Raw genomic sequence first — 24,386 nt, 5'->3', positions numbered from 1 at the left:
TGGGCGTCAAATGTGAGTTGAGCATCAAATCTTACTCCCAGGTTGGTGACTGTTGATGATAGTGGAATGTTTTGACCAGAGAAGGTGATGTGCGTTATAGGTGATGACTGGACCTGATGTGGTGTACCAACTAAAATAGCTTCTGTTTTGGAGCTATTTAGCTGTAGGAAGTTTGCCTTCATCCATGCCTCAATCTCCTCAAGACAGGAGCTCAGAGATGACAGAGTGGCTGTAGATGAAGTGAGGTTGGTTTTTATATATAGCTGAGTGTCATCGGCATAGCAATGAAATGATATTCCATGCCTGTTGATTATGTGGCCAAGGGGAAGAGTGTAGATTGTGAACAGAATCGGGCCGAGAACCGACCCTTGAGGGACACCACAAGTGACTGTATGCGTCTGAGACTTTACACCTCCCAAGGAAACATACTCTGTTCTTCCAGACAGGTAAGACTGGAACCAGCTCAAAGCAGTGTCAGAGAGTCGGATAGAATGATGGAGGCGCTGAAGGAGGATATTGTGATCAACCGTGTCAAAAGCTGCAGATAGATCCAGTAGGATGAGGAGCGATGGTGTGCCGGTATCAGCCGCCATCAACAGGTCATTTGTGACCCTGATCAGGGCTGTTTCAGAACTGTGAGCGGAACGGAAACCGGACTGAAATTTTTCAAAAAGGGAGTTTGAATTTAGATGATCCTGAAGATGGGCAGCAACAACTTTTTCTAGAACTTTGGACAAGAATGGAAGGTTGGAAATAGGCCTGTAGTTTGCAAGAACTTCAGGGTCTAAAGTGGGGTTTTTTATAAGGGGTTTGATGATAGCAGTTTTAAGAGCAGATGGAACATGACCAGTGTGTAAAGAATGGTTGATGACTTTGGTTATTAAGGGACTAAGAGAGCTGATGTGTGTTTTCACCAAAGCTGTAGGAAAAGGGTCCAGCATACAGGTGGAAGCTTTCATCCTGCTGATGATGTCCTCAACTTGTTGCTTAGAGATTTCAGGAAAACAACAGAAGGGCTGGAAGGTCCCAGGCTGTGGGTCGGCAGTGGGGACAGACAGAGCAGGGGTGCTGGAAAGGAGGGAGCGGATGGTCTCAACTTTTTTCCTGAAGAAGGTGATGAAGCTGTTGCATTTCTCTTCTGATATGTCATTGTGTGAAGTAGTTTGTGGCTTGATAAGATGATTTATTGTGGAGAAAAGCTGCTTGGAGTTTCCCTGATTTTTACTAATGATGTTTGAATAGAACTGTGTCCGTGCTGTTTTTAGTGACATTGAGTAGGCCTTTTGATGTTCTTGATAGGCTATTTTGTGAACAGTAAGTCCAGTTTTTGAAACACGCCGCTCAAGTACACGCCCCGCTGTTTTCATTTTCCGTAGTTCTGGAGTGAACCAGGGGGATGTACGAGAGAAAGTGACTATTCGTGTTTTTTCAGGTGCATGGAGGTCCAAAATACTGCTCAGAGTGCTATTATAAAAGTCCACTGATTCATTTACAGATGTGAAATTTGCTGATGGGATTTTTAGGAGGTCCAAAGCCAAAGTGTCTGGGTTGATATTTTTTATGTTTCTGAAATTGATTTGACGTTTTGGTTTGATGTAATGAGAAAAGTTCACCTCCATTGAGATGACTTTGTGATCGGACACTCCAAGATCATATACCAGTAGATTTTCAATTGGGGCAGAGTCAGTAATGACCAGGTCAAGTGTATGTCCTCTGTTGTGTGTTGGGACATCAACATGCTGTTTGAGATTTAGACCGTCCAATAGCTGTAAAAAATCAACTGCTGGATGACAGGAGGGGGTGTCAACGTGAATATTAAAATCTCCAAGTATAACAATGTTAGCAGATGTGGTACAGAGTGAAGAGAGAAATTCATTTATCTCTGACATAAAAGCTGGATTTTGCTTAGGAGGCCGGTAAATGAGAAGAATAGTCACAGTGAGAGGTGGTTTACATCTGAAGGCAAGGTATTCAAAAGTGGACTGTTCAGGCAGAGACAGCGTGGTGAGTTTTAAGTCACTGCGATGTAGTACTGCTAGGCCACCACCGCGACCGGAGTGGCGGGCTTTCTCCAAGTATTGATAACCAGGAGGACATGCTTCATTTAATGCAAAATATCCCTCTGGCTGATGCCAGGTCTCAGTAAGACACATGATATCAATATTCCTGTCCAATATGTGGCTGTGTATAAGACAAGATTTATTTGTGAGAGACTGTGTGTTAAACAGTTCTATTTTGATGTTTGATGGAGTAGTGTACTGTAGAGAACGAAGTAGACTGAAATCCACTCCACGTTTTATGTTCCGCTTTGTAGTTCCGCTATTTGTTCCAGGTAGAGAGGCGTTCTGATGACGTAGATGCCGTGCGACAATGCGCTCACTTGACCAAAGTGATGGAATGGAGTTACCAGACTGAGAAAAAACAAACTTTCTACGGCAGCTTCTATGGATGTAGCGGGGTCGGCTTTGAAGTTGAAGCTGTTTAATGGCTGGAATGTATATTGGACTGATGTTATTCCTTAACTTAAGCAGTTGCGGGATGGAGTACTTTAGCGTCATGTCGCTTTAAAGAGAAGATCCGAAGATTATCCAGCCGGCTGGCAAGTGGCTACTCGCTAAGCCGGGGAGATGTTGCCTTATCCAGTGAGGGCTAACTTGGCAGTGAAGTGTTGTCCGTTTAGATGCTATTGATGCTGGTGTCGATGAGTGATATCAAGACCACAGGGCCAGTAAGCAGTAATAAAAACTCTTCATGCAACGGCTCAGGTACAGGCAGCACGAAGAAGATTGCCAGCAACAACAGGTATGATGCAAGAATCCATACATCCATATAATCCAAAAAATACCTGGTAGATAGCAGATAGTGACTTTGTAGAAAGTAGGTTCTAGAGTGCAAAAAAAATTATACACAAAGATGTTTTCTTAAGGGAGAAGCGGCAACAGACAGTGCCAGCGTCCTCTCACCTCCCACCTCTTATTACAGTCCCAGACATTTACTCACCTATAGGCCTATTATGTGAAGTGCAGGCTGACAACAACAGCAAAATGGTTATCAATGTTGGAAACAGTTGCTACTTACTGATTTTTTGGAACCTGTGATACTTTATTCAGAATTCATTGATGAATAAAAGGTTAAAAAGAACAGCATTTAATTAAAATAGAAAATTGTCTTTATTATAATTATTACAATAGAAAACTATTATTTTAAATTGTAGTAATATTTCACAATATTAAGTTTTTTTCTGTGTTTTTGATCAAATAAATGGAGCATTGATGAGCATAAAAGGGCTTCTTTCAAAAAATTAAAAAAAGAAATTTTTCCAAACTATTGACTAGTTCTGTTGTGTATCCTCTCATGTCTTTTCAGATTTGATGACTGAATGAATCTCTTGTCACAGTGTGAACACTTGTAAAGTTGTTCTCCAGTGTGAATTCTTAGGTGCCGTTTTAAACTGTTCGCTGTAGTAAAAGTCTTCTCACACTCAAAGCACATGTACTCTCTCACACCAGTGTGAATTTTCTGATGTCTTTTCAGAATTTCTGTATGACTGAATCTCTTGTCACAGTGTGAACACTTGTGAGGTTTTTCTCCAGTGTGAATAATCTGGTGCCGTTTTAAATTGTTCGCTAAATTAAAAGTCTTCTCACACTCAAAGCACACGTACTCTCTCACACCAGTATGAATTTTCTGATGTATTTGTAAAGTTTGTCGCAGTGAAAAACTCTTTCCACACACAGAACATGAATGGGGCTTCTTCTTCGTATGAACTGTCAGGTGTCTCTTCAGGTTTGACGCACAGAGAAATGTTTTGCTGCATTGATCACAAATGAACGGCTTTTCTCCAGTGTGGACCCTCATGTGAAGATTAAGAGATGATGATCGTGCAAAACTTTTTCCACACTGATCACATGCGTACAGCTTTTCTCCAGTGTGGATCCTCATGTGTCCTTGAAGGTGTTGTTTTTGTGTGAAGCTCTTTCCACACTGATCACAGGTGTGCGGCTTCTCGCCTGTATGAACACTCATGTGGATCTGAAGACTTGGTTTGGTTGTGAATCTATTCCCACACAGATCACAAGCGAACGGCTTTTCTACAGTGTGGATCCTCATGTGAACATTAAGACTTTGTTTGCGTGTGAAACTCTTCCCGCAATCATCACATGTGAACGGCTTCTCTCCAGAGTGGATTCTCAAAGGTTTTTCTCCAGGTTTGACATGATGTTCCTCCTTCACTTCACTCAGTTCTTCACTCTCCTCCTTCAGTTCACTCAGTTCTTCACTCTCCTCCTTCACTTCACTCAGTTCTTCACTCTCCTCCTTCACTTCACTCAGTTCTTCACTCTCCTCCTCCACTTCACTCAGTTCTTCACTCTCCTCCTTCACTTCACTCAGTTCTTCTCTCTCCTCCTCCACTTCACTCAGTTCTTCACTCTCCTCCTTCACTTCACTCAGTTCTTCACTCTCCTCCTTCACTTCACTCAGTTCTTCACTCTCCTCCTTCACTTCACTCAGGTCTGAAATCAAAGAGAAAAATGTATTTCATTTTCAATACAACAAAAATAATTCAAAGAGAGGAATATGAAGTGAAAGGACATAAAAAAGAGCTCCGATGTAATAGCAAAAACTACTTTCCATAAATGAGGTACATTAATCTTCTAATAATATTTTTTAAAACATTATTGACACAAATAACATGTTTCTGTAGCAAACAACTATTAAATATATTTGATCAATGACACAATTATCTAATGTAATATTAGCACTACAAATTATACAATAGTTTCATAATGTTGATACCAATGTTTAGATTGATATTTAATTTATTTTACTTAAAGCTTTTTAATTATTACAGTCCAGTCACACTAGACTTTTAATTCAAATGACTCCCATTCATTCGCATGTGAACGTGGGAAACCAGAAACACAAGCTTCGCTGCGTTCAAGTTCAAGTTGGAACGCCAATTAATTATTGGTCATTTATAACATAGTTTAAATAGACTCTTAATTATTCTATTTAACTCTATACATTTTATTTTACTGGTTCATTTGGATTCCAGTGTCACATAGAGTTTCACCCTGGCCAATAATGCTGATCTCACGGTCACAAACTCATAAGTCTGATTATTAGTCGGAGGTTATGACTAATACTGGGCGGTAAACCGGTTTCAATTTCGAGACGATATGTATTTTTCATAAACTCATACAGGTGCGTTGCAGAAACAGCTGCTGTCTCTATTCAATGGTCATGAAGAGCGCTATGTAGAGTGTGTAGAGAGCGGACCACTATTAAATACATACCCTTCATACACTAATATTAACAACTTTATAACACAACAATAAATAACTCACAAAACTAACACTGATTCCCGAGATGCAGAATCACAGAATCCAGTCACAAATGGAACTTACTGTATAAAACGGAACGTCACAGAATTGTGGGATGAATAAATCAAAAGTAGGTCTGTACAAATAATCAGATATAGATACAGACTAGTGACTGTGAATATTAAATCTCAAAAAGACTGCTGTTGAAATATGAAGTCTGTATGTTCTGCCGTGTCTGTGATAAAGAGCGCTGCAGTTTCTTCTAAATAAACTTAAAATCTAAATTATATTTATTCTCCCCAAATCGTGCAAGCCGTAAATACCTGACATCTGAAAGACACATAATGCACAGTTTGCATTGATTGGGATCACAGACTGGGGAGTTCACACCTTGTTGAGGAACAGGAGATCATTTGGATGGAAAAGGGAAAAAGCATCTCTAAACTCTCTTCTATTTCATTTTGTTCGGTTTCTCTGGAAATTAGAGCATTGTACCAGTCGCACTGAGACATTTCAAATAATACCAAACATGACTGTTAATTCACTAGCATTGACAGCAAACATTATATTCTGCCATGATCTATCTGAGTGAACTGAGTGAAGGGGAGAATGGGTAAAAGGACTGAAGTGGGAGAAGGAACAAATGAGAAGGAAGAACCGGAAGGAAAAAGCTTCCCTGCATCTTCACTCTGTGGGCTGTGAAACAGAAGCGTATCTCAGAAGATCAAAGTATCTGAGGTTATTTCAGCCTTAAAGATGAACTGAATTGGAATTTTGAGTAAAGGTGATATAACAGATGTATTTTATTTATTTTCATTGGTACAATTATTAAAGTGGCAGAATTTGTTAAAAGGGATAAAATGATGCGTTGAAAATGTTGTTGTTGTTACACGGGCGTCGCCACGTTAGATTTAAACATTCGGCTACGTCACTGGCATGGTAAGCTACTCCGTTGCTAACCAACAGCAGAGGAGCCATAGCATGCAGCCCCTGGATTTCGAGTCTGTAGTGAGCATTTTTTAGCGATAACCTATTTAGAGAGTTGTACTTTCAATACAACAGGTTTACTGGTGAGGGTTAAACCTGAGGCCATTTCGTCAAAGTTGTCTTCAATCAGCTGAACAAATTCTTATGCTCGAATGGATACTTTGACAATTTTAAATCTGGTTGCCGACCGCACCACAGCACAGAGACAGCGCTCATAAAGATAATAAATGATATTCGCTTAAATACTGATTCAGGCAAATTATCAGTGCTGGTACTACTCGACCTCAGTGCTGCATTTGACACTGTCGATCATAACATACTTCTTGACAGGCTGGAAAACTGGCTGGGGCTTTCTGGGATAGTCCTAAAATGGTTCAGGTCATACTTAGATGGGAGAGGTTATTATGTTAGTATAGGAGACCATAAGTCTGAGTGGACATCCATGACATGCGGAGTCCCTCAAGGCTCAATTCTTGCGCCACTCCTGTTCAACCTGTATATGCTCCCAATGAGCCAAATAATGAGAAAGAACCAAATTGCTTACCATTGCTTATACCAGATATGCAGACGACACACAGCTCTACTTAGCCCTATCGCCAAACGATTACAGCCCCATTGACTCCCTGTGCCAATGCATTGATGAAGTCAACAGTTGGATGTGTCAAAACTTTCTTCAGTTAAACAAAGACAAAGCTGAAGTCATTGTGTTTGGAAACAAAGATGAAGTTCTCAAGGTGAATGTATACCTTCACTCTAGGGGTCAAACAACTAAAAATCAAGTCAGGAATCTTGGTGTGACACTAGAGTCAGACCTTAGTTTCAGTAGTCATGTCAAAGCAATAACTAAATCAGCATACTATCATCTGAAAAATATTGCAAGAATAAGATGCTTTGTTTCCAGACAAGACTTAGAGAAACTTGTTCATGCTTTCATCACCAGCAGGGTGGATTATTGTAATGGACTCCTCACTGGCCTTCCCAAAAAGACCATAAGACAGTTGCAGCTCATACAGAACGCTGCCGCTAGGATTCTGAGCAGAACCAGAAAATATGAACATATCACACCAGTCCTCAGGTCTTTACACTGGCTCCCAGTTAAATTTAGGATTGATTTTAAAGTATTATTACTGGTATTTAAATCATTCAATGGCCTAGGACCTCAATACATTGCAGATATGCTCACTGAATATAAACCCAACAGATCACTCAGATCACTAGGATCATATCAGCTAGAAATACCAAGGGTTCACTCAAAGCATGGCGAGTCCGCTTTTAGCTATTATGCCAGCCGCAGCTGGAACCAGCTTCCAGAGGAGATCAGACGTGCTCCTACAGTAGTCACATTCAAATCCAGACTCAAAACACATCTGTTTAACTATGCATTTACTGAATGAGCACTGTGCCGCTGTTCGTCCGACTGTACTGTACTGTATTTTATTTTTTATTTTTCTAAACTGTTTTAATTATTCTTATTTCTTTTTATTATTTTAATTTCTTCTATGTAAAGCACTTTGAATTGCCATTGTGTATGAAATGTGCTATATGAATAAACTTGCCTTGCCTTGCCAATGTTAAACTTTTCAGGCTATAGTACAGGGCAGACCGATAGACCAATGGCAAGTACTAACACCACAGGTGCTATCTATGTTACCGCAGAGACAGGGCGCTGAATCAGGCAGAGGACAGAGAAGTATGTTAACTATCATGATAGCAAGTTACTAAGCAAAGTGCTGGATGTAACGTTGTCACATACACAACACATGTACATATTCACTTACACACACATATAACGTGTAACGTTAGGCTTTATAGCGTTCAACAAAACTGAGACACTCAGCATTAATTGAAATTGAGTCACAAAACCAAGCTAGATACCAAACGATCCAACCTAGGGAAAGAGCTAGCAGCTAAACACGTTGGAAGCACTTTTGTCAAACTCCACAAGCTAGCCACCACTCCGACCATATAAACTGTATAAATCATGACTCGTCTCCGACGATATCACAGATCAAAAATAATGCGTTTACTAGCTGCTAATTAAACCACAACAGGTCTGTTAACAGATTCCAATGTCCCTCTCTACTCACCCTGAAGCTAGCTGATGTTCATCGTCTCAGGGCACATTGTTGATGCAGAGGGAGTTCACTTTTTATTTTATTTTATTATGTTTCTTCATTCGGTGATCCATTTCATTCTGAATAAACAAACAACTCTGTTTACATGCTTCATCCTTGTTGCATTATTCCTTAAGATAATAATTAATAAATGCACGCACAATTATCCGTTAATTTGATAAATGTTGCAGATATGTTTTACTATGCACAAACAAATGCCTTTCAACTTATGTGTGCAGAATTCAGAAGTAAATGAATGTGCAGCAGTTTGTACAAATAGAGAGTCTGTAGGCCTACTATACGTGTTTGTAGCCATTAAATAAGCTCATTTAGTTTCATATTTGTTAAAATATTATAATGTTGTTGTTTTTTTTAATCTATGTTGAATATAAAAAAGTGAACAGCATAAGTAAGATAGGATGTGCAATATATCGAGAGATATGGAGCGGGTCAGACATGATTTTGACCACTTCATTAAGTTTTGTTTTGTAGAAAACCTTTCTTTAAAGTGAATTTCATTTTGTATAAATTGTATCTTAATTTTAATATTTATTCATCAACGAATTGCCTGTATTTAATAAATAAGAAGCAAATATAACAGACAATATAATCATGGAGGGGCGGGCGCCCGTGCGGTCACTTGCATTGCACGTTAACTGGAGCGCATCTCATCCTAACTTAACCAAAACTCAGTGTATGCCTCACATAGACATGAGAAATATAGAAGGCTTGAAATGTCTTTAAACGAAACAATTTAAAACGAAAAGAAATAGGCTACTCTCTGATTATGTAATCCATGATGTGCATTTCTCTCTATAGGCGCGTTCACAAGGAAGATGGCGATCGTCAACTTCATCTTTGCAGCCAACACTGTTTATTAATAAAAATCAATGCACGCGCGTCACCGAATTTACAAATGCACATCTTGCTTGTTGCACGCACACATATTATGTACATATTACGTAATAACAAGATGTTGAAATAATTAATTATTAATTATCATTATTAATAATAATAAATCTTTAAGAATATTTGATTGAATGCTGAATGTTGTGCTTGTTCAATTGAATAAAATTAATACTTTAATTGTGATAATTAAAATAATTGAATATTACATTTTAAGTGGCCTAGGTTTGCTCATTTATTAATACTATTTATTAACACTATGGAAGTAAAATAATGTCAAATGTTTTTGAAATAAAAAGCCTGTTGAATTGCACTACTACCATGCTTGCATTTTAATGCATTGTATTTTTAGTGCTTACATTTTTATGGGCTGAAATTCAACATGGTTGAATATTTAAGCTGTGAATATTTCAATTAAAAACATTTCAAACACCTTTTCATTATTAAAAATTCAATAATCCATATTCACCTTTCATATTTCACTTCCAAAATATTCAAACTCTTTAAAAATACAACCAATAATATTCAACAGGCAATTTTCGGTCCATTTTATTTCGCTTTGCAAATTCGCTTCCACAAATTCAGTGGTTCAAATTCGACAGTAAATTCAACATTGACGTCCAGGAACTGCAGGAAAAGCAGTAGATTGCCGAGCATACTCTCCATCTGCTGTTAGTCGACCTCACCAGCAGGGGGTGCAAAAGCGCTTGTTGAAGACCAGCAACAGTTAGAACAAGTCATTCATTCATAAAACTCATTTACAGCAATGTAAGTGTATTTGTGATTATTATGACGGCTGTTTTATGTTAAATTCAGTGTCTTCACGGTTACTTTTCCTGTTTAGCCTACATGCATCTTTCTCTACCGTGAACGAGATTATAATGTTATTCCCCGATGCGGATACAGATCCAATGTTACATTTTTGAGATTGACATATATTTCTCTTGGTTGTTTAGTTGCCTTAACTTTATATTGTGGCGATGTGCTGCTGCATGCAGGCTATTAGGGTTTCCCTCAATACTTAAGGATTCCCCTGCTGGACATATACAACGCTTAACGTAGCTTAATGGACTACAGTGATGTAAAAGACCAAACTCGCAGGCAAGCAGATGGACTCAGAATAACGCGCAAAGCTTAATGCTGAGCGTTTCCCAGTGATAGACTGGCATAAAGTTGGCTTGACGTTGGACATTCGCACATTTAGGGACCGTCTCTAAAGTGTATACGACTTTGGTATACACGTTTCTAACTCCGATAGCATTTGAATAGAACGACTTACAGTCATAAAACCAACTGTAAAGTGTTCATTTAGTGTCAGGCATAATGCGCACCCTTTGGATTTTTTATATTTATTCAAATAAATGTAAGTTTGCTATTGAAGTTAGAAACGTGTATGCCAATGTTGTATGCAACTTTAGAGACGGTCCCTAAATGTGCTAATGTCCAATATCAAGCCAATTTTTACATTTAGTCATTTAGCAGACGCTTTTATCCAAAGCGATTTACAGTTAAACTAACAATAGGAGGACAATATGCAAGTGCTGTGACAGTTTAAGCTAATGCAATACACGTATGCATACTTATATCATGTGTTGATTTTATGCCAGTATATCACGAAACGCTCAGCATGAAACTTTGCGCGTTAAGTTCATATTCTGAGTCCATCTTCTTGCCTGTAGCCTATATAATAGCCTACACAGCCTACTTCCCTAATAAGGTGCAAGATTGGTCTTTCATATCACTATAAACGGAAGGGAAATCCTTGAGAGGTATTGAGGGAAACCGATTATAATCCTGTTCATGGTAGAGAAAGCTGATGACATGTAGAATACACAGGGAAAGTAACAATGAAGTTATTGAATGAAACATAAACACAGCTTTTTTGTGTTTATCATCTTTTCCGCATATACTGACACAGATAATCATTTTCATTTTTGAATGTCTTCGTCAGCAACAAGCGCTTTTGCACCATCTGCTGGTGAGGTCGACTAACAGCAGATGGAGAGTATGCTCGGCAATCTACTGCTTTTCCTGCAGTTCCTGGACGTCAATGTTGAATTTACTGTCGAATTTGAACCACTGAATTTGTGGAAGCGAATTTGCAAAGCGAAATAAAATGGACCGAAAATTGCCTGTTGAATATTATTGGTTGTATTTTTAAAGAGTTTGAATATTTTGGAAGTGAAATATGAAAGGTGAATATGGATTATTGAATTTTTTATAATGAAAAGGTGTTTGAAATGTTTTTAATTGAAATATTCACAGCTTAAATATTCAACCATGTTGAATTTCAGCCCATAAAAATATAAGCACTAAAAATACAATGCATTAAAATGCAAGCATGGTTAATGCAATGCCTATTTTTTTTCAAGTAGTGCAATTCAACAGGCTTTTTATTTCAAAAACATTTGACATTATTCTACTTCCATATAACACCCCCTCAGCACCTGCGTTAAAAAAAAGTGTAACGACTGCGAGGATGAACCAAATACAAACTAATCTTCTTCCAGAAGATTAATTCAACCTTTCCGCTTCTCACCGAATGAGGGGGGAAGATTTGTTCAGAACGTGTCATGATCATCATCATTCTGGCTATTTAAAAGAGCCCCCCCAGCACTAACAAAATAATGAATGGACAATGCTAGATTTGTTGCCGAAACACTGACTGGTTAAGAGAATGACAGAGACTAAGGTCCCACGAGAGATGAACAAAACGGATTTCAGCAGGACATACCCATGACCTCAGGGCTGTCTTAAGCCCCATAAACTTTAAACACAAAGAGAAGTTACCTATCAAAATCCATAAAACTCATCCCAGAACAATTCTTGACTGACCTATAATCAAACACAATTGAAGCTTCTAGGTGATTTTGTTCAAACATAATCCCACACAGAGTCTTCACATCCCAGACTCAAATCACCAAACCCAGAGCCATAAATCACCCACAGGCTCCAGAGAGTCTGCTAACCAAAGACCTTTTATTGGTTAACTAAAGGAAGAACGTAGTCAACATTTGATAGTTTTGCAAGACGGATCGGTTCAGAGATGGTACTGCTCAGGGCCCTACCAAGAGGTCACCTGACCCCTGCGACAAAACAGACCCCATCTTTCTTAAAGGGTTAGTTCACCCAAAAATGAAAATTCTGTCAGTAATTACTCACCCTCATGTTGTTCCAACCGCGTAAGACCTTCGTTCATCTTCCGAACACAAATTAAAATATTTTTGATGAAATCTGAGTGCTGGTTCACTTCTCCATAGGCTGCTAGGTGGCCCAAACTTGCTGGCCCAGAAAAGTTATTAAAGAGATCGTTAATATAGTCCAAGTTACTACAGTGGCTCAATCTTAAGTATATCAAGCGACGAGAATACTTTTTGTGCGCAAAAACAAACAAAAATAACGACTTTATTCCACTATTCATTTCCTTCTCTCTGGGCCTCTTAGAGTTTTTTCTGTGTTATACGTCATCACGCATCACACACATGACCAGCGTCGGCCAATAGTGAGCCTACGTGGTGACGTGTAACACAGACGCGCTACGCAAAAACACTACGCGAACCAACTAGAGGTCCAGAGAGAAGGAAATGAATAGTGGAATAAAGTCGTTATTTTTGTTTGTTTTTGCACACAAAAAGTATTCTCCTCCATGCTCATCTATTTACAGTAGTGGAAGGGGCCCACATCAATATTTTTTCAGGGGGCCCCGAATCCTCTAGCTACGGCCCTGCATGGTTATGAAACAAAACTCCAAAATAACCTGCAGAGAACGTTCCCAGAACACATCTGACCGGTTGTGAACACGTGCGGCAAACACGACTAGAATTTGGCTTAAATAACCTCTGATGGTGACGTTCTCTATAGGTTATAGAAATAAACCCCCCCAAAATTATATTTTATTATTATTGTTTATTTTGGTACATTGTTCAGTATTATATTGAGAGCACATTTTGTTAAACTGCTTACTTTCGTGAGGAAGAAAATACTTCAAGTAGGATACAGTATGTCTACCAGTTGTAAAGGTGTGTGAGTTTTATCATTTTAATTTGCACTACAAAGAGTGTATGTGTATGTATATTTTTTATTACTGTTTATTTATTTTTGGTACATTTCTTAAGAAGCATCATCTATTTTTAGACCTATTTCTTGGCCAGTTGTTGACTGTGCAATAAATATTAAAAGTTCTAAACCTTCTATTGTTTTGTTGTTCCTCTATAGTAAAGATAACATTTTAATATTTAAGGTAATAGGTGTCTCTCACAATGTCCCACACCAAATTAACATTAAAATAGTGTGAATTAGTGTACAATACTTTATAATAATAATTTATTCTATTTAGTGTCCATTTAATTCATTAAACTTTTTTTTTTTAAGTAACGCAATAGTTACTTTCCCTGGTAATTAGTTACTTTTGTAATGATGTAACTCAGTTACTAACTCAGTTACGTTTTGTGAGAAGTAACTAGTAACTATAACTAATTAAATTTTTTAAGTAACTTGCCCAACACTGATCAAGAGTACAAGAGTACATTTTCTAAATATTGCATTACTACTGCCACAGTGCTTACATTGGTAAACACAGCAAACACTTGACGCGAAAACTTAACTTGTCATTAACTTGTTCAGAAAATTGAAATAGATGACTTCCCTAATGAATATTCATGAGTCTTCCCCTACCATCCTAGGAAAAAAAAATATCGCTCCCGGTATGGACCTGCTGCGTCTTCATCCATTGTTTCGCCCATGGTTTCGTCTCTTATCTAAATCTGACCATGGAGTTGACTTTGGCGGAAAGCTGAAGGTGATTGCTGATAGGCTGTCCCAATCAGTGGCGCCTGCACAATCCAATCACATTTGAGAGGCTTTCCGAGATGTTGCTTTTTTCCTTTCCTTTCCTTTTTTTTTTTTTTTTTTTTTAGAAGTAGTAACGGGTACTCACAGTTATGGATAGAAATGTAGTGGAGTAAAGAGTACAATATTTGCCTCTCAAATGTACTTGAGTAAAGTCATGAGTACTCCCCAAAAATGATACTCGAGTAAAGTACAGATCCCTCAAAATTGTACTTAAGTACTGTACTCAAGTAAATGTACTCAGTTACTGTCCGGCTCTGCATACAGCAAACATCTCCTCACCATCCGCTAGCTGCCTGTCCCCTGAACACACTGTAAAAAAACGCGGTCTCTCTAGACACCACAGGCTCCACAAACAGCAACAAAAACAAACTGGGCTCACCCGCACCACGAAACATAACAAACTGTTCCAGCCAATAACTGACAAGAATGATTTGGGGGTGGGGTTTGGGGGGTTAGTGCGCGGATGAGGAGGAGGGAGGGTCTAGCTAGCCTCCGTTTTGTTTGACAATACTTCGAACGTCAACAAGAAGTGACGTCACCCAACATCACTTAGAGCACCTTTAAAAACAGAGCATTTCTAAAATTGTGAAACACCCAGTAAGTGACATCGTCTGGACTCTTTCTACTGCATGATGGGAGGACAAGAAAATAATCTCAGTTTTTACACAAACTGTAGCATTGACTGTATTCATCAACCCTGTTACCAAAGTTATGTTAGAAGAATGATCTCTATAACTGTAGAAATTATATAATTTATGATAAACACAACTTAAATCAGATATTGCTTAAGTTACACTTACAACCCTGTCAGTCATTCTGGAAATGTAATTTACTTGATACAGTTTACTGTTTATTGCTTAAATATAATTAAAAAAGTGTAACCTATATTGAGAAATGTCCAACATTTGTGACATGGTTGCATAAACTATTGAACCAAATATAAACTTATACTTGGTTTGATGTTGACAATCAATATGAAAGTTTCTCCAACCTCTCTCTCCTGAACATTTATTGAAAATCTGTACCATTTCATAGTTTAACTGTTTATCTAAATGTGATGAAGTGCTTGAATGTTTCTAACATGAATGTTCTTCAGCATCATGAATGAATGAAGAATAAACACCAACCTCTTTGTTCTTCAGGATCTTCAGTGTGATTCATTCTGCAGGGTTCTGGATCACTCATGTTCTCACTGTCCTCTTTAATAAACTCAGTCTTGCAGATTTCAGCTCTTCCTGATGCTCTGATGCTCGTCTTCACTTGTAGCCGATGGGAATTTACAGCATTTATTGGGGAATTACAATGGGGGGAGCTTCACTGATGATGTAATTGTTGTAGGAGGAGCTTCACTGATGATGTGAATTGGTGTGGGTGGAGCTTCACTGGTGATGTAAATGATATGGGAGGGGCTTAAATTGTGGTAAATTTTAGTGGGAGGAGCTGATCTGCCCAAAATAAAAATAAAAAAGTTACTGAGTTTGTTTTATACTTATTGGTAAAAGAATATAAATAATGTAATGAAATTATTCCAAATCTAAATAATGGTAAGAAAAACAGTTCAACGCAGAAAGACTAAAGAATAAATGTAGACTACATAGTAACCAACAAATACCCTCAGTCTGACACCAAGGAAATTAACTTTAAGTGTCAATCTACAGGAGATCTGAAGACATCAGCATAATAAATGAGGTGAAAACAGGAACTATTTTCATGAAATAAAGAGTGTTTTCAGCAGATCTGTTAATATTGATGAGCCTCAGACTATCAACACTCATTCAACAAGCCATTCAGGATCATCAGCAGATCATCTCACTTTGAATGAATGAATGAGGCACTACTGTACACCCAAAGCGCTTTACAATCATATCAGGGGAACTCTCCTCAACCACCACCACTTTTTTCTGAGTGTTTGCTGTTAGAAACACATTATTTGAGTCAGGATAGATGATAAAAGCCTTTGATAAAGTTTGATTTTATGATAACTACATTCATCACAATAAAGTAATTAGTTCATTAAAATGTGCAGAAACTGAAAACGATCATACAACTTTTACAAATAAAGAGCACCACAAGCAACATTATTCCAAGTGTAATAGATAGAATATTATTTATGTATATATTTAAAATGTCTCACGTGAGTCATTATATACTCAATGTAAAGGATTTAGCAGTATCTGTTGCAGTTAATTTTAACAATTTAGGGACCGTTCGGTATTTATGGAAAGGGGCCACCGGAGGAAAATAGGGGAGGGTCATGTCTTTTTATTCTTTGTTGAGGGGAGGGTCATCCAACATTTTTTAGTCTAGGGGGAGGGTCACCCAACTTTTATATTCATGAAAACAGCAACATTTCAAAGTGGCTTGTTTGGTGCTATTTTTTTCCATTTAGCTCCATGTCGATCTCATGTTATCAGCCCCCCTTCGATATCAGATGGGTCTGACCCAACAAAAATCCAGTTTGACGCTGTTTGACAGTGCACACGCACTTCAGTTCGCGCTCAGAAAAAGTGCATCATGTCAGAACAGAATAGTGTTGGAACTGCAGCTGATAGAATGTGCGCTGTAGCGCAATACTACCATATTCTTATTTTGTTTCCACGATGTGTAAGATGTAGGGCTACCACATCTTTAAATTACTATTAGTATTATTTAAGTAAACATAATAAAATACGTAGACCTACACCACAAAAACTAGTTGAGGATAAATTTGTTAAAATTGGGCGATTCCAGTGTTATGGACGTGACATTTGCAGTCAAAACTTGAAATATAAATTCTCAGAAAATGCATTTAATACCAATATTTTGAAACGTCTGTTAATATATCCATACTCCCTTAAGAAAGGAGTCAAGACATTAGAAAAATATCAGTCTACACATGCGTTTTATATTTAATATGAGGGAAATACACATGTGACGTGACACAAAAAATCTTTAACTTTTAGGTGGCAAAATATTTTTTAGTAATTCTATAAATTACACTGTGCAAACCAAAAGTTATATACCCACCGGATGAATAAAGATCGGCCTCCACAGAACATAAAATATTATTTTTATTTTATTTTTTGTGTTCGCATTTATGTGAAAAAATAAATAAAAATGTTACGGGCATGACAGTTCTCCATTACGGACATGACTGCTCTGAAAGCGACTTTAAAAATTTCACAGAGACCTCAAACAGACAGCACCAAGCCTTTCTTTTTTAATTTTAATCAATGTTTCATCTGGATTTAATAAATAAGAAGTAAATATAGTAGAAAATAGATAATCATGACACGGAGGCGCGGGCGAGTGAACTGGACTCTTGTCTCATAAATGAACTGAAACTCAGCGTAAGGTATGCTACTTGCCTCACAGACCTGAGAAATATATAGAAAGCTTGAAATGTCTACTTTTAAACAGAACAATTCAAAATGAAGGAAAACAGACTGCTTTCTGCTTATGAAATGTGCATTTCTCTCTGGCGCGTTCTGAGAAGATCGCGACGCATCGTCAACTTCATCTTTGCAGTCGACACAGAAAACACTTGTTTATTAATAAACAATTAAAATGTCTCCTTGCTATATTTGACATTATTAATAATCATTACTTTTGCCGGTTCTTTGTGACAGCTTTTAGATGCTTGGTTGGCAGCGCCACCCACATGTTGATCGAGTCACACCGCATCAGCACCGAAAACATGATTTTTTTCAAATCTAAAATCAAAAATCGTGATACGAACCGAATCGTAGGTTTGGTCTATCGTTACAGCCCTAGTAAGATGAGAAAGCAAGAGTTTATTGTTTAAAAAACAAAAACAATGGCTATCTGAACATCTTTGCCAAGCGCAAACCAGTACAGAAGTAGGCTAATCAATAAATTATCGGGGAGGGTCATGCCTTTTTTCACAATCATTTTGGAGGGTCATAGAAAAATGTATTGCTGGCGAAGGGAGGGTCATGTCTTTTTTGACAACAGATCTCAAAACTCCTCCGGTGGCCCCTTAAATAAAAAACGAACAGTCCCTTAAAGTAACTAACAAATTTAATCCGAATGTGTCAAAAGAGTAGAAATAAAACGGTAGCAGCAATACTTTAGATCGAATCAATTTCCCTCACAGATGGACCCTGCAGCTGTTTAACCGGTTTGCCCCCCTCGCTGGCCATGACCTTGAGGAAAGCCTAGAGATGATTGTGACACCAACATCCGAGGAAGAAGTCCATTCAAGGCCCAGGAGACAGAGGAAGCGTTCCTCCTGCTGCATCAGCCCCCCGCATCACGGACCTCCTGCCGGTGAGCCATCCATATCCAACAGCCCATGAAACAAGCGATCCCGGTTGTTGGCTCCGATGGCCTTCCCCGACGAGTCTCACGACGTCCCCGCTCAGAGCTTTGTCAACCTTCCTAATGCCATAGTTTACAGTTTTCCGGGCGATAAAGTCAAAAACTGAATTGACTTTCTCCCACTACTATGTGAGCGTCATCCCTCTGTGCACACCGTGATCGTTTCGCACTGGTACGTGTGACGTAATGACTAGACAATCGTTGAAACTGCAGCAGGAGTTTGAGTTGCTGACCTCTACCGTTGAGAACCTGGGCAAAACTTGCATTATGTCGGGTCCTCTACCAACGATCGGCCCACAGAACAACTATGTAACTCCAGTTCAATCAATAATAGACCACACAAGGTGGTGAATTCGCAAAACAATAATAAGAGACACTTAAACACAGTCTTCCAGTTTAAAACTAGATTAAAGTCGCATCTCTTCAGCCAGGCATTCATATAATATTTTTAATTTTACAGTTCAAATTACAATCCGGCCTCTAGTTAATAAACGCCAGAGGAGAACTGGCCCCCGACTGAGCCTGGGTTCTCCCAAGGTTTTTTTTTTTTCTCCATTGGGTCACCTGATGGAGTTTTAGGACACCATTAGGTCATTTGATGGAGTTTTTCGGTTCCTTGCCACTGTTGCCTTTGGCTTGCTCAGTTGGGGATATTTTGGGGATATTTAATTTAATTTTATCAATCAATAAATTCCACTAGAAACAAACCTTGTTGTATTATTTTAATTTAATACTGTGAAGCTGCTTTGATACAATCTGTATTGTGAAAAGCGCTATACAAATATACTTGACTTGACAGTCAACTTAACAACTATTCCCCGTCAGCCACAGTCTGTCCTAACAAATGATGCAGATAATTCCTTTAACACACCAACAATAGCCCTACTGAACGTCAGGTCTTTAGCAGGAAAATCGTTTTTAATCAACGATCTTATCAAACACAAACTTGATTTTATGCTTTTAACTGAAACATGGTTGGACCACAGTAATAATGCGGCTGTTCTTATTGAGTCAGATCCCCCAAACTTTAGTTTTATGAGTGAGAATAGAGTAAATAAAAGTGGAGTCACCATTTTTGCGGTTCTACATTGAATTATACCCTGGGCGAGACCCCCTTCGAGCGCCCCCCAATCTGGCAAATTTGCCAATTCCCCACACAGTGAAATGATAGATAATAGAAAACCACTTTGCGGCGCAGATTTTTTATTTTTTTTTCTGCTCGTGCCCCCCCCCCACCATTCAAAACGGTTACAGACTGCAGTTTGGTTTCCGCCCACCGAAGTTCAACGGGGTGGTCTGGACTGTTAGTAGTCGACCCAGAGCAGGGTCGGGTATTGGAACAAGAAGTAAACTCCCTGTTGGTAAAGGAAGCTATAGAACGTATTCCTCCACCAGACAGGGAATCCAGGTTTTACAGCCGCTACTTCATAGTTCCCAAGAAGGATGGGGGTTTACGTCCAATAATAGATCTCAGGCACTTGAACCAGTCTCTAAGGAGGTTCAGGTTCAAGATGCTCACCATTCATATCATCGTGAACCAAATTCAATCCCGAGGATTGGTTTGTCACGATAGATCTAAAGGATACATACTAACACATTTCTATCCTTCCATCTCACAAGAAGTTCCTGAGGTTCGTTTTCAGGGGTGAAGCGTACCAATCGATCAGACATATTGGCACTAGCCTTACACATCTGACCTAAGTATGTATCAATCTCTTCTTTCTTCCTTTTCTGTTGATGTTCATGCCACAAAATCTTCATATTTCCACAAGATCAACAGCTCCTCCAACACACGATCACTCTTCAAGACATTCAACTCTCTCCTCTGTCCACCTCCACCACCACCACCACCACCCACCTTCTCTTTAACTGCTGATGATTTTGCTAACTTCTTCACCAACAAAACTACAACTCGTGAGCTTAGAATTATAAGGTTCTATCTCCGTTTAGGGTAGTTCTGAGATATTGAGCATCAAAGTTTTTACATCCCAGCTGGCAAAACGGTTATGTAGTATAATCTACTATTATAGCTCAACAAGACCATCACCCTACAGGTACTTTGAGGATAGAATATCAAAATCCTGGCACATTTGGAAATGGGATTTTTTAAGATGGCCCAAATGGAGATAGAACCTTATAATTCTGAGAGCTCTGATTCTGTTTGGAATTATAAGGTTCTATCTCCACTTTTACAAATAAAACCCCACATTTCAAGGAATAAATGTATATAACCATTGATTTTAATCAATTTATATATTTATAATACAAGCACACAGCTTGATTGGATTTTTGATTTTGATTGGATATTGAATCTACTGGAGATAGAACCTTATAATCCCAACTCGGTTTCTGTTTTTGTGAGATGGAACCTTTTTATTTGATTAATTATTAATAACTTTAAATTTATTAATTTTTTTACAAAAATAACACCACACAGGCATTAATAAACACCTAATTGATCAGATTATGTAAAAAACTCAATTTCGATCAAAAGTGGAGATAGAACCTTATAATTCTAAGCTCACGAACTATCAGCAGTCAGTTCAATTTCAAAAAGTGTCAATGTACAGGAGATCTGAAGACATCAGCATAATAAATGAGGTGAAAACAGGAACTATTGTCATGAAATAAAGTGTGTTTTCAGCAGATCGGTTATTGATGAGCTTCAGACTATCAACACTCATTCAACAAGCCATTCAGGATCATCAGCAGATCATCTCACTTTATTCTGAGTGTTTGCTGTTAGAAACACATTATTTGAGTCAGGATAGACAATAAAAAAACCTGTAAAACTGCTCTAGTGAAAGACAAAACCGTTATTTATCACAAATTAACAGAATCAGGATCAGTGGTTCCCAACCTTTTTTACCTTCAAGTTCATAGTAATTGTTCTGGCTTCATGAAGCCTCATGGTGTGAATGAAACATCAAACTGACTAGAACAAACTCTATGAAATGTATGGTACTGGATATCAAGGGTGAAACTGTTAATAATGTAGACAGACAGCAATCTCATTCAGTGTCAGTCATGTGTGGGTGAAATATAATTTATTAGCCATTTAAAAGCTATTTTGAGAAAATTAAAAAATGGAAAGCTCAAAAAGAAATCATATCAGGATACTTCATAACTTTCAGATCTAAAATTATTCCTGATTCAAGCAAAATCAGCAGAAAATAAAAAAAAACAGAATTACAATGAGGTGTTGATAAAAATTATAAAGTTTAATCAATCATTACATGAAGCAAATACAAACATTAAGTAAAAGTGAAAGCAAATGAGACAGATCTCTCTCTTTACTGACTTATAAGAGCCAAAGCATCTCAAGAGAAGAAGAGTGTCCAGTTTCAAAGATACATGAAAGTATATCTTGAATTTGCGTGGAAGAGTAGAAGTGGAAGAGAAACTAGATGTTCTGATGAAAAACAATGAAGAACGAGTTAAACATTATTTTCTGCTGTAATATTACGAATTAATCTTCTCCTTTGTGTGAATCTTCAGGTGTTTCTTCAGGACTGACACCCAATGAAACGGTTTACCGCACTGATCACAGTTAAATGGTCTTTCTTCAAAATGAGAAGACGTGATTTCAGAGAGAAAGCCTGAGCTGCTTCTTCCCAGTGTGAACTCTCATGTGAATCTTCAGACTTGATTTATATGTGAAATGATATTATATGCGTTTTTTACACTGAGGGCAGGAGACCTGACGCAGTGACTGATTTTTAGCTTCTGTTTTCCCTTTCTTGTTCACGTCCATCAGGTCTAAAAGAAACATTAAATCAAATGAGATTTCAAATGAGAGACAAACGTGAAATGAAAAGTGAAGCTCAAGATCCCTGATGAGTTAAACAGTCATTTTAATCTCATCAAATCTGGTCAACAACTGCTGTGCACGATTATGATCTATTTTAATGTCAAGAAGATGTTTGTGTTATAAGTCACTAGTTTGGTCATGAAACAATGTAAATCTGGTGAACATCAGAATGTCATAATAATGAGATAATTTTACGTAATAATGAGATACTTTCTTATAATTATAACTCAATATCTCATAATAATGTAAAAAAAATGTGAATCAGATAGCAAGCAACCACCAAGATGTCCTGTTGCTCATCATGGCTGTTAGGAAACTAACTTAGACAGGAGAGACTTTAATGCTCAGCACATAAAGATGAACTATACTTACTGTGATCTCAGACTGTGATTGTTTTCCATTTGAGTGAGTCACTGAAGATAACTGAAGGAAACTCTCTCCACATGGATCATGGTGATCCGGTTTCTCCACTGTATGGATCTTCAAGTGTCGCTTCAGGTCACTTTTAAAATAGAAACTTGTTCCACACTGATCACACGTGTGCGGCTTCTCTCTGCTGTGGATCCTCTCATGTCTTTTCAGATGTCCTGACTGACTGAATCTCTTGTCACAGTGTGAACAGTTGTAAGGTTGTTCTCCAGTGTGAATTCTCTGGTGCAGTTTTAAACTGTCCGCTGTAATAAAAGTCTTCTCACACTCAAAGCACATGTACTCTCTCACACCAGTGTGAAATTTCTCATGTGTATGTAAATGTTGCCGCTGTGAAAAACTCTTTCCACACACAGAACATGAATGCGGCTTCTCCTTCGTATGAACTCTCAAGTGTGACTTCAGGACTGATGCACAGATAAATTTTTTCCCACACTGATCACATGAGAACGGCTTCTCTCCAGTGTGGATCCTCATGTGAACATTAAGGGATGATGATCGAGTGAAACTCTTTCCACACTGATCACACTTAAACGGCTTCTCTCCAGTGTGAACTCTCATGTGAAACTCAAGACCTTGTTTGGTTGTGAAACTCTTTCCACACTGATCACATGTGTGTGGCTTCTCTCCAGTGTGAACTCTCATGTGAAACTCAAGACCTTGTTTGGTTGTGAAACTCTTTCCACACTGATCACATGTGTGCGGCTTCTCTCCAGTGTGAACTCTCATGTGAAACTCAAGACCTTGTTTGGTTGTGAAACTCTTTCCACACTGATCACATGTGTGCGGCTTCTCTCCAGTGTGAACTCTCATGTGAAACTCAAGACCTTGTTTGGTTGTGAAACTCTTTCCACACTGATCACATGAGAACGGCTTCTCTCCGGTGTGGATCCTCATGTGAACATTAAGGGATGATGATCGAGTGAAACTCTTTCCACACTGATCACATGTGTGCGGCTTCTCTCCGCTGTGGATCCTCTCATGGGTTTTCAGACTTATTAAATGACTGAATCTCTTGTCACAGTGTGAACACTTGTAAGGTTTTTCTCCAGTGTGAATTCTCTGGTGCAGTTTTAAACGGTCCGCTCTAGTAAAAGTCTTCTCACACTCAAAGCACATGTACTCTCTCACACCAGTGTGAATTTTCTCATGTAATTTTAAATTGCACTGCTGTGAAAAACTCTTTCCACACACAGAACATGAATGCGGCTTCTCCTTCGTATGAACTCTCAGGTGTTTCTTCAGGACTGATGCACAGATAAATTTTTTCCCACACTGATCACATGAGAACGGCTTCTCTCCGGTGTGGATCCTCATGTGAACATTAAGGGATGATGATCGAGTGAGACTCTTTCCACACTGATCACACTTAAACGGCTTCTCTCCAGTGTGAACTCTCATGTGATACTCAAGACCTTGTTTGGTTGTGAAACTCTTTCCACACTGATCACATGTGTGCGGCTTCTCTCCGCTGTGGATCCTCTCATGGGTTTTCAGACTTATTAAATGACTGAATCTCTTGTCACAGTGTGAACACTTGTAAGGTTTTTCTCCAGTGTGAATTCTCTGGTGCAGTTTTAAACTGTTCGCTGTAGTAAAAGTCTTCCCACACTCAAAGCACATGTACTCTCTCACACCAGTGTG

At 38.4% G+C, this 24,386-nt stretch overlaps 1 protein-coding gene across 3 annotated transcripts in view; it reads right to left on the bottom strand.

Moving 5' to 3' along the window:
* Positions 1 to 23,982, bottom strand: part of LOC309501321 (uncharacterized protein) — a 56,200-nt gene extending 32,218 nt beyond the window's left edge. For 2 of the 3 annotated variants that reach the window (XM_082173359.1, XM_082173360.1), the window contains exon 1: positions 22,686 to 23,982. In XM_082173359.1, the coding sequence (XP_082029485.1) occupies positions 22,686 to 23,861 (1,176 nt within the window). In that variant the 5' untranslated portion in view covers positions 23,862 to 23,982. Of the gene's footprint in view, positions 1 to 21,702; positions 22,262 to 22,685 lie in introns of those variants that run through there. The other variant, XM_082173358.1, reaches the window with a different exon arrangement.
* Between the last annotated feature and the right edge of the window lie 404 nt (positions 23,983 to 24,386).

Source organism: Leuciscus leuciscus (genome assembly GCF_965113295.1).
Source record: "Leuciscus leuciscus genome assembly, chromosome: 1".
In the NCBI taxonomy this organism is placed as follows: Eukaryota; Metazoa; Chordata; class Actinopteri; order Cypriniformes; family Leuciscidae; genus Leuciscus; species Leuciscus leuciscus.
The sequence above is the reverse complement of the archived record's forward strand: the minus strand, read 5'-3'. Positions and strand labels throughout refer to the sequence as shown.